The sequence below is a fragment of the Hyalella azteca genome, unplaced genomic scaffold (genome assembly GCF_000764305.2).
Source record: "Hyalella azteca isolate HAZT.00-mixed unplaced genomic scaffold, Hazt_2.0.2 contig15388, whole genome shotgun sequence".
Lineage (NCBI taxonomy): Eukaryota > Metazoa > Arthropoda > Malacostraca > Amphipoda > Hyalellidae > Hyalella > Hyalella azteca.
In genome coordinates, this window is record NW_025945244.1 from 90,979 (window position 1) to 102,389 (window position 11,411).

At 55.3% G+C, this 11,411-nt stretch overlaps 1 protein-coding gene across 1 annotated transcript in view; it reads right to left on the reverse strand.

Moving 5' to 3' along the window:
• Nucleotides 1–11,411, reverse strand: part of LOC108664320 (E3 ubiquitin-protein ligase UBR5-like) — a 42,666-nt gene that overhangs the window by 21,657 nt on the left and 9,598 nt on the right. The window contains 15 exon segments of the mRNA XM_047884403.1: nt 444–580; nt 799–874; nt 1,095–1,245; nt 2,708–2,812; nt 3,026–3,234; nt 3,982–4,034; nt 4,177–4,289; nt 5,803–6,354; nt 7,374–7,585; nt 7,732–7,779; nt 8,356–8,444; nt 8,732–8,892; nt 9,458–9,562; nt 9,896–10,073; nt 11,193–11,368. Coding sequence (XP_047740359.1) covers nt 444–580; nt 799–874; nt 1,095–1,245; nt 2,708–2,812; nt 3,026–3,234; nt 3,982–4,034; nt 4,177–4,289; nt 5,803–6,354; nt 7,374–7,585; nt 7,732–7,779; nt 8,356–8,444; nt 8,732–8,892; nt 9,458–9,562; nt 9,896–10,073; nt 11,193–11,368 — 2,365 coding nt within the window.

An 11,411-nucleotide genomic window follows, 5' to 3' on the forward strand; every position in this document is an offset into this window, starting at 1 on the left:
GGGACCAAGGCAAGACCCAGGACCTAAGGCAAGACCCAGGACCTAAGGCAAGACCCAGGACCTAAGGCAAGACCCAGGACCTAAGACAAGACCCGGGACCTAAGACAAGACCCGGGACCAAGGCAAGACCCAGGACCTAAGGCAAGACCCAGGACCTAAGGCAAGACCCAGGACCTAAGGCAAGACCCAGGACCTAAGACAAGACCCAGGACCCAAGGCAAGACCCAGGACCCAAGGCAAGACCCAGGACCTAAGGCAAGACCCAGGACCTAAGGCAAGACCCAGGACCTAAGACAAGATCCAGAACCTAAGGCAAGACCCAGGACCTAAGGCAAGACCCAGGACCTAAGACAAGACCCAGGACCTAAGACAAAACCCAGGACCTAAGACAAGACCCAGGACCTAAGACAAGACCCAGGACCTAAGGCCCCACCACCACGCACCTGAGGGCCCATTGGAGGCTCTGGGGCGCAATGTTCCTGGCGGGGGCGCCGCCGCTCCCGCCGCTGGCACCGGCCCGCCGCTCGAGATGCTCGTCAGCGAACAGCACTGTCTCCAGCTCGTCCATTGTCTCCACCACCTGGCGGGGGCAGAGGCGGGTGGTGGGTGGTGGAGGGGGTTAGGGTTCAAGACGAGTGAAGGGTCGGGGGCAGAGGGGTTAGGGTTGGGAGTCGAGACAAGCGAGGGGTCAGGCGTAAGAGGGGTTAGGGTTGGAAGTCGAGACGAGTGAGGGGTCGGGGGCAGAGGGGTTAGGGTTGAGAGTCGAGACGAGTGACCATGTGGGTCACCCTCACCCACCTGCTCAGCAAGCTTGACCAGGAGGCAGTGGGTGCCTTCCCCCAGACCCTCACCCACGTGGGTCACCCTCACCCACCTGCTCAGCGAGCTTGACCAGCAGGCAGTGGGTGCCTTCACCCACCCTCCCCCACGTGGGTCACCCTCACCCACGTGGGTCACCCTCACCCATGTGGGTCACCCTCACCCATGTGGGTCACCCTCACCCACCTGCTCAGCAAGCTTGACTAGGAGGCAGTGGGTGTCTTCCCCCACCCTCCCCCACGCGGGTCACCCTCACCCATGTGGGTCACCCTCACCCATGTGGGTCACCCTCACCCACCTGCTCAGCGAGCTTGACCAGGAGGCAGTGGGTGAACTTGTCGAGGTGGGCGGTGTGGCCCTGGTGGCGCATGTAGCCCACCTCGTCGTCCCCCTCATCCCCACCAGGAGTGGGGCCCTCGCGGTACCCTGGGGGGAGGGGGGCATTAGTGATGGGGCAGAGGGGCGTCATGGGGCCTAGGGGCATTAGTGATGGGGCCGAGGGGCATGATGGGGCTTAGATAACCTCAAATATGGGGCTAAAAATTAGCTGATATTGAGACACGAGATAAGGCTAGAGATAAGGGCTAGATAGGACCTGAAATAATGGCTAAATATGACCTAAAATAAGGGCTAGATAAGACTCAAGGTTAGAGATAAGAGTTAGATAGGACTTAAGATAAGGGCTAAATAGAGCCTGAGATAAGGCTAGAGATAAGGTCTAGATAAGACCTATGATAAGGGCTTGATAGGACCTAAGATAAGGATAGATATAAGACCTAAGATAAGGGATATATATGGCCTAAAATAACGGCTAGATAGGACCTATGATGAGGGCTAGGGATAAGAGCTAGATAGGACCTAAGATACGGCTAGAGATAATGGCTAGATAAGACCTAAGAGAAGGGCTAGATAGGACCTAAGATAAGGGCTAGATAGGACCTAAGATAAGGGCTAGATAGGACCTAAGATAGGGCTAGAGACAGGACCTGAGATGAGGCCAGAGATAAGGGCTAAATAGGACCTAAGATAAGGGTAGAGATAAAGGCCTAAGGTAAGGCTAGAGATAAGGGCTAGATAGGACCTAAGGTAAGGCTAGAGATAAGGGCTAGATAGGACCTAAGGTAAGGCTAGAGATAAGGGCTAGATAGGACCTAATGTAAGGATAGAGATAAGGGCTAGATAGGACCTAAGATAAGGCTAGAGATAAGGGCTAGATAGGACCTAAGATAAGGACTAGATAAGACCTATTTAAGACCTAAGATAAGGACTAGATAAAACCTAAGATAAGGACTAGATAAGGCCTAAGACAAGGACCAGATAGGACCTAAGATAAGGACTAGATAAGACCTAAGATAAGACTATATAGGAACCGTTTTATGAAGCTAGAATTAATACACCTGAGATAACACACCCTTATCTTAGGTCCTATCTAAGATAATAGATAGGACATAAGATAAGCTAGATAAGACCTAAGATAAGGGTTAGATAGGACCTAAGATAAGGGCTAGATAGGACCTATTTAGGGTCTAAGATAAGTACTAAATAAGACCTAAGATAAGGACTAGATAAGACCTATTTAAGACCTAAGATAAGGACTAGATAAGACCTATTCAAGAACCAAGACAAGGACTAGATAAGACCTAATTTAAGGCTCAGATAAAACCTAAGAAAAGGGCTAGATAAGACCTAAGATAAGGACTAGATAAGACCTAAGATAAGGACTAGATAATACCTAAGATAAGGGCTAGATAGGACCTAAGATAAGGCTATAGATAAGGGCTAGATAGGACCTCAGATAAGGCTTGAGATTACGGGTAGACATGACCTAAGATGGAATACCTAAGATAACACACCTAAGATAAGACAGATAAGATAAGCTAGCCCCCACCCGTCATGATGAGGGCCTCCACGGCGCGCCAGTCCTGCAGCAGATGCTCCAGGGCGCGCCTGCTGAACTTGGGGGGCTCCAGGTGGTGGTCTGGCACCTCAGACCCTGCGGGGGAAGGGGGGTTACTGAGGTCTTATCAAGGGGGACTTGGGGTCGCCTTGAGAAGGTGGGGTTGGAGTCAACCTAGGGAAAAGTAGAATTGGGTTTGGTATTATTTACCCTTAACACAACCCACCGCCCCACCTACAGCAACACCACCCCACCGCCCCACCTACAGCAACACAGTCCCTCCCCACTTCCCCACCGCCCGCCACCCACCTGCAGCGGCGGCCTCCTCCTTAAGGGCGGCGGCGGCGACGGCGGACGCCGTCTTGCGGGAGTTGGCGCCCCTGGCGTCGCCCCACTGCCGCTGCTCGCGCCCCTGGCGGCGCACCGTCTGCAGCAGGAACAGCAGCAGGTGCTCCCCCCGCCCGTTCACCTGCGTGATGAGGGACGTCTCCTGCACCAGGCGGCGGAGGAGGGAGAACCTGCGGGGGGCGGCAGGTTAGGGGACGGCAGGTTAGGGGACGGCAGGTTAGGGGACGTCTCCTGGACCAGGCGGCGGAGGAGGGAGAACCTGCGGGGGGCGGCAGGTTAGGGGACAAGAGGCGGGCATGAGATGCCCTAGACGATACCTAGATGCCCTAGACGATACCTAGATGCCCTAGACGATACCTAGATGCCCTAGACGATACCTAGATGCCCTAGACGATATACCTAGATGCCCTAGACTATACCTAGATGCCCTAGACTATACCTAGATGCCCTAGACGATACCTAGATGCCCTAGACGATACCTAGATGCCCTAGATGCCCTAGACGATACCTAGATGCCCTAGACGATACCTAGATGCCCTAGATGATACCTAGATGCCCTAAACGATACCTAGATGCCCTAGACTATACCTAGATGCCCTAGACTATACCTAGATGCTCTAGACGACACCTAGATGCCAGGTGGCCCGCCCTGATGGCACTAGACGATACCTAGATGCACTAGACGTTACCTAGATGCCCTAGACATTACCTAGATACCTGATGGCACTAGACGTTACCTAGATGAACTAGACGTTGCCTAGATGCACTAGACGTTACCTAGATGCACTAGACGTTACCTAGATGCCCTAGACGTTACCCAGATGCACTAGACGTTACCTAGATGCACTAGACGTTACCTAGATGCACTAGACGTTACCTAGATGCACTAGACGTTACCTAGATGCACTAGATGTTACCTAGATGCCTGATGGCCCGTCCTGATGGCACTAGACCTGTCTCTTATACACATCTAGATGTGTATAAGAGACAGGTATAAAGTTGTGGCACACTCTGGCACACTCCGTACAGCAGCACAGCGAGTCTGTGGCACAGTATAAAGTTGTGGCACACTCTGGCACACTCCGTACAGCAGCACAGCGAGTCTGTGGCACAGTATAAAGTTGTGGCACACTCTGGCACACTCCGTACAGCAGCACAGCGAGTCTGTGGCACAGTATAAAGTTGTGGCACACTCTGGCACACTCCGTACAGCAGCACAGCGAGTCTGTGGCACAGTATAAAGTTGTGGCACACTCTGGCACACTCCGTACAGCAGCACATTGAATTGTTTATCAAAATGACTTATTTATTTTACCAATTTTTAAAGTGAAAACTTACACAATATACAAGGGCTACTAATAACTACAATGCATATAGTAAAGAAAAGTGAAAATACTTTGGTGTAATTCAAAAAGAAATTGTGTTTTTTTAACAAAGACCAAAGACTGTTAAAGATACGGTCAGTGTTAAAGATAAGGTTAATTTAAAGATAAATTGCAAGGTAATGTGTTTGCTTCAATTAAAAATTTATTGTCAAAGGAAATGATAATTGATGGGCTATTTGAATATATTTTCTAGACCCTCTGTGGGTCTAGACTCTAAGCCTAGATGTTCTAAAGTCTAGCCCACCCACTAGGGTCTGGTATCTGCCAACTAGTGTGCAGCCCAAGCACTAAATAGAGTCTAGCCTAAGCACTAAGGCTTGCCCACTAGGAGCCAGCCCACTCACTAGGTATAGCCAGCCCACTAGGATCTAGCCCACCTACTAGTCCCTAGCCTAAACACTAGGCTCTGCTTACTAGGAGCTAGCCCACTCACTAGGGTCTAGTGTCCAGCCCACTAGTGCCCAGCCCATTTATGAGGCAGCAGGTCGTGCTCTCTAGGGTCTAGGATTTACCCACTAGAGTCTACCACACAGGTGTGCAGCCCACTAGGGTCTAACCAGCCCACCTTCAAGTCTACCCACTGGTGTGCAGCCACCTATGAGGCCGCAGGTCTAGCACTCTAGGGTCTACGATCTACCCGCTAGGGTCTAACCCACCTATACTCCCGCAGGTCTTGCACTCGAAGGTCTAGCCAAGCCACTAGTGTCTATCCCACTAGTGCCCAGCCCACTATTGCTAGTGCCCAGCCCACCTATAAGCCCGCAGGTCTTGCACTCTAGGGTCTAGCCCACTAGTGCCCAGCCCACCTATAAGGCCGCAGGTCTAGCCCACTAGTGCCCAGCCCACCTATGAGCCCGCAGGTCTTGCACTCTAGGGTCCAGCCCACTCTAGGGTCTATTACTAGTGTACAGCCCACTAGGGTCTAGTGCCCAGCCCACCCTAGGGTCTATTGCTAGTGCCCAGCCCACTAGTGCCCAGCCCACTAGGGTCTAGTGCCCAGCCCACCCTAGGGTCTATTGCTAGTGCCCAGCCCACTAGTGCTCAGCCCACAAGGGTCTAGCCCACCTATAAGGCCGCAGGCCTTGCACTCTAGGGTCTAGTATCTATCTCTAGGGTCTAACCCACCCACTAGTGTGCAGCCAGCCCACTAGTGACCAGCCCACTAGTGCCCAGCCCACAAGGGTCTAGCCCACCTATAAGGCCGCAGGCCTTGCACTCTAGGGTCTATTACTAGGGTCTAGCCCACTAGTGCCCAGCCCACTAGGGTCTAGTGTCCAGCCCACTAGGGTCTAGCCCACCTATGAGGCCGCAGGTCTTGCACTCTTGGGTCNCCCCACCGCCCCCCCCACTCACCCGGGGGGAAGATCATGGCGTCCACCGCCCTCTTGTATCCCTCGTCGTCCAAAGCGTCCATCCTGGCGGTCCGCTGGACGACATCGAGGAGGACAAGCGCGGCCCGATACGCGCGGCCGGCCACGGCGGCCATAAATGGCGTCTGTCCATTAGAATCAGTGGCCGCCAGTAGCTGCCGGAGCTGGTGGCCAGAGAACCGCCAACTGTAGCAGATGGTCCGCAGGATGGCCAACGAGACCGTCCGCCTGTCCACCGCCGCCGCGTCAGCGGCGGCGCCCGACACCGCCGGACGAGTCTGTTGAGCGGCGGGATCGGAGGTCTCATCTGGGGTCGGACCGCTACTATTGGACGGCGGGCCGCCACTATTGGACGGCGGGCCGCCACCAGAGGACGGCGGCCAGTTGACCAGGTTCAAGAAAGGGTCCTTAGGGTCGGGGCAGGGGTCAGGGTCGGGGTCCTGACTCTCCGTAGGGCAGCAGGTGCTGACGCAGGCGTGCAGCACGTTGCGGTTACCGTCGCACCGCTCAGACAGCACCGCCTCCACGTCAGCGTCTGCAACGTCAGCACATAATATAGATACGGCTAACTATACTATTATACTCTATATATATATATAATGCATTATATAAATTCATTACAAATATACATATTTATATATATTATATACATTTATATACAGCCACGTCAGCATTTGCAACGTCAGCATGTCAGCATATAATATATATACAGCTAGCTATAATATAAATGTATATATAGTATATTATTTTATATTCATTTACATAAATGTATTTATATATACATTTACAGCCGCGTCAGCACATACTATACATGTACAGCTCCCTATACTATATATAAAATACCAACATTTATTACAGATATATCTTGATGTATGTATACAGTATATAGGTATATGTATGCATGTATATTTATATATACAGCAACGTCAGCACTCTGAGGACGACAACCTACCTCTGAGGGACGACAACTCACCTCTGAGGGACGGCAACCCATCTCTGAGGGACGACAACCCACCTCTGAGGAACGGCAACCCACCTCTGAGGGACGGGCAACCCATATCTGAGGGACTCGAGGGCGCCAGTGAGGGACGGCAACCCACCCCTGAGGGACAACCCACCTCTGAGGGACGACAACCCACCTCTGAGGGACTCGAGGGCGGCAGTGAGGGACGACAACCCACATCTCAGGGACTCGAGGGCGGCAGTGAGGGACGACAACCCACCTCTGAGGGACGACAACCCACCTCTGAGGGACTCGAGGGCGGCAGTGAGGGATGACAACCCACCTCTGAGGGACGACAACCCACCTCTGAGAGGACGACAACCCACCTCTGAGGGACTCTAGGGCGGCAGTGAGGGACGGCAACCCACCTCTGAGGGACGACAACCCACCTCTGAGGGACTCGAGGGCGGCAGTGAGGGACGACAACCCACCTCTGAGGGACTCACCTCTGAGGGACTCGAGGGCGGCAGTGAGGGACGGCAACCCACCTCTGAGGGACGACAACCCACCTCTGAGGGACGACAACCCACCTCTGAGGGACGACAACCCACCTCTGAGGGACTCGAGGGCGGCAGTGAGGGACGGCAGGTCGAGGGCGAGGACGGGCGTGAGGAGGGCGGGGCGGGCGGCGCAGAGGACGAGGAGGGCGACGGTGTTCTTCTGCGTGGCGGCGGCGGCGTGCAGAAAATGTTGGGACGCCGCCACCGCCGTCAGAGGCGGCAGGTCCGGCCATGTAGGCTCCCTCAGCAGGGGCGGACCGGTCCTGGGGGAGGGAGAGGGATTAATTAGGGTCTCCCTCAGCAGGGGCGGGCCACTCCTGGTGGAGGGGGGGTGTTAATAAGAGTCTCCCTCAGCAGGGGGAGTGGGGGCTGTGCGGGACGACTCACCCGTCAGTGGGGTACGACTCACCTGCCAGTGGTGGACGACTCACCCGCCAGTGGGGGACGACTCACCCGCCTGTGGGGGACGACTCACCCGCCAGTGGGGGACGACTCACCCGCCAGTGGGGGACGACTCACCCGCCAGTGGGGGACGACTCACCCGCCAGTGGGGGACGACTCACCCGCCAGTGGGGGACGACTCACCCGCCAGTGGGGGACGACTCACCCGCCAGTGGGGGACGACTCACCCGCCAGTGGGGGACGACTCACCCGCCAGTGGGGGACGACTCACCCGCCAGTGGGGGACGACTCACCCGCCAGTGGGGGACGACTCACCCGCCAGTGGGGGACGACTCACCCGCCAGTGGGGGACGACTCACCCGCCAGTGGGGGACGACTCACCCGCCAGTGGGGGACGACTCACCCGCCAGTGGGGGACGACTCACCCGCCAGTGGGGGACGACTCACCCGCCAGTGGGGGACGACTCACCCGCCAGTGGGGGACGACTCACCCGCCAGTGGGGGACGACTCACCCGCCAGTGGGGGACGACTCACCCGCCAGTGGGGGGCGACTCACCCGCCAGTGGGGGACGACTCACCCGCCAGTGGGGGACGACTCACCCGCCAGTGGAGCTGTGGGGGACGACTCACCCGCCAGTGGGGGGCTGTGGGCGGTCGCCGTCCCTGTTGATGGGGTAGATGGTCGAGTTGCCGTCCAGGACGATGCAGACGCCCTCGCTCTGGGGGGGAGGGAGGGTGGTTGTAATACTGGGGTAAGAGGTATATATATAAATATATATATTGGACATATATTTTAAATTTATGGACATATATGCAGCCATATATAGTCATACATATGGTCATATATGTGGTCATGAATACATAGATTTACTAGCGAGCCTAGGAGGGAGATCTAGGGGCGCTATCTAGGATACATAGAATACATATCCTGCAAGAGGATCTAGGACCTAGGATCTAGGAGGAGGTATACAAAGGGGTGTCCTATAAGTCACGGGGCAGAACTCACCTCCCCCGTGACAGCGATCTGGACGTTGTGGGGGGCGTGGGCGAGGAAGGCCGCGGGGGGCGTGGGGAGCGCGTACTCCTGTAGCACCTTCCCGTTACACAGGCTGTACACCACGTATGTCACGGGGCCTCCCGCGGCTCCCTGCACCAGGGCGTGGATACCTGCGGGGGGCGAGAGGGGGTTAGTGAACGTATGTCACGGGGCCACCCGCGGCCCCCTGCACCAGGGCGTGGATACCTGCGGGGGGCGAGGGGGGTTAGTGAACGTATATCACGGGGCCACCTGCGGCCCCCTGCACCAGAGCGTGGATACCTGCGGGGGGTGTGAAGGTTAGTGACTGGGGGGTTAGGGGGTATTAGGGTTACCTATTACCTGATATGTTCCCTAAGGATCGTGTATCAATAGCTATACCCAACACGATTATCGTGCATCAGCCAACAACATCGCGCATCTGGCAACGCCCCGCTGGGGGTATATAAGCACACATCGTGCATCTGGCACCGCTCGGGCTGGGGTATATAAGCACACATCGTGCATCTGGCACCGCCCGGCTGGGGTATATAAGCACACATCGCGCATCTGGCACCGCCCGGGCTGGGGTATATAAGCAAACATCGCGCATCTGGCACCGCCCGGCTGGGGTATATAAGCACACATCGTGCATCTGGCACCGCCCGGGCCACGCATCGTGCATCTGGCAGCGCCCGGGCTGGGGTATATAAGCACCTCTGTTGTCCACCGCGATGGCCAGTAGCGCCGCGTCCGTCTCGGGAAGCGGCACGCGTCGCGGGGTCCGCTGGTAGCAGTCGGGGACTCGGCTGGTGCCCCCGCCTGTGGGGGCAGGGGGGAGGCATTAGTTATATAATTATTTGACTTATTTTAATATAAAAAGACTTTATAATAATAATATAATATAGAATTAATAATTCGAATGTCGTCTCGTCTAAACTTTTATTGTTACCACGCGGTATGTTTACACTCCAATTATATAACATAAAAATGAAATAAATAAGTGATTATTATATGAAAATTGTATAAAATGAAAAAACTATTATAAAAATTAAACGTTTTCCATTCTTCCATGATTATTCCGTCTTAAATTTTTAGGTCATATATAAAAATAGGTCATATATATTGATAGATATAATAAATCGCAGGACTCACCGGCAGTAGATGGGGGATGAGCCCCCCCAGGGGGGAGGGGCGCCCCCCGCACCACAGACAGCTGGTCCCGGTGGATGACCCGCAGGTTGGGGGGCACGGGGGGGCAGCCCGCGGGGGAGGGGCATGCGGGGGGCGCCTTGCTGGGGGTACCGTCCTTGGCGTAGGGCAGGATCACCACCTGCAGGAGGACGACCATGACCCACTTGTGCCATGACCCACTTGTGCCATGACCCACTTGTTCATGACCCACTTGATCATGACCCACTTGATCATGACCCACTTGATCATGACCCACTTGATCATGACCCACTTGGTCATGACCCACTTGGTCATGACCCACTTGGTTATGACCCAATTGGTCATGACCCACCTGGTCATGACCCACTTGGGTCATGACCCACTTGTGCCATGACCCACTTGTGCCATGACCCACTTGGTAATGACCCACTTGTTCCATGACACACTTGTGCCATGACCCACTTGTGCCATGACCCACTTGTGCCATGACCCACTTGTCCATGACCCACTTGGTCATGACCCACTTGGCCATGACCCACTTGTGCCATGACCGACTTGTGCCATGACCCACTTGTGCCATGACCCACTTGTGCCATGACCCACTTGTGCCATGACCCACTTGTGCCATGACCTACTTGGTCATGACCCACTTGTGTCATGACCTACTTGTGCCATGACCCACTTGACTGTGACCCACTTGGCCATGACCCACTTGTGTCATGACCCACTTGTGCCATGACCCAATTGACTGTGACCCACTTGTGCCATGACATACTTGTGCCATGACCCACTTGGCCATGACCCACTTGGCCATGACCCACTTGTGCCATGACCCACTTGACTGTGACTCACCTGGCCATGACCCACTTGTGCCATGACCCACTTGGTTATGACCCACTTGGCTGTGACCCACTTGTGCCATGACCCACTTGTGCAATGACCCACTTGTGCCATGACTCACTTGGTCATGACCCACTTGGTCATGACCCACTTGTGCCATGACCCACTTGTGCCATGACCCACTTGTGCCATGACCCACTTGTGCCATGACTCACTTGGTCATGACCCACTTGGCCATGACCCACTCGGTCATGACCCACTTGGCCATGACCCACTTGGCCATGACCCACTTGACCATGACCCACTTGACCATGACCCACTTGACCACGACCCACTTGTCCATGAACCCTTAGACCCGTAGGCTATTAGCACTCCCCAATACCCCCCACATGTTCCCCCACTCCCCACCTGGTCCCCCAGCACTCCCCCACTCCCCCACCTGGTCCCCGTCGACGGCAACCACCTCCCCCAGGGGCTGGGGACGGGTGTCCTCGAGGAAGACCACGTCCCTGAGGAGCCAGTCCTCCTCCTCCCCCAGCAGGCGGTCCGCAGAGTCCCCGCGGGGGGCGGACCGCTTCACGCTGCGCTTGTACGTCGCGGGGGACCCGATGGACCCTGAGGGGGATGAAGGGGTTGAGGGGGTTAATAGGGGGTTTAG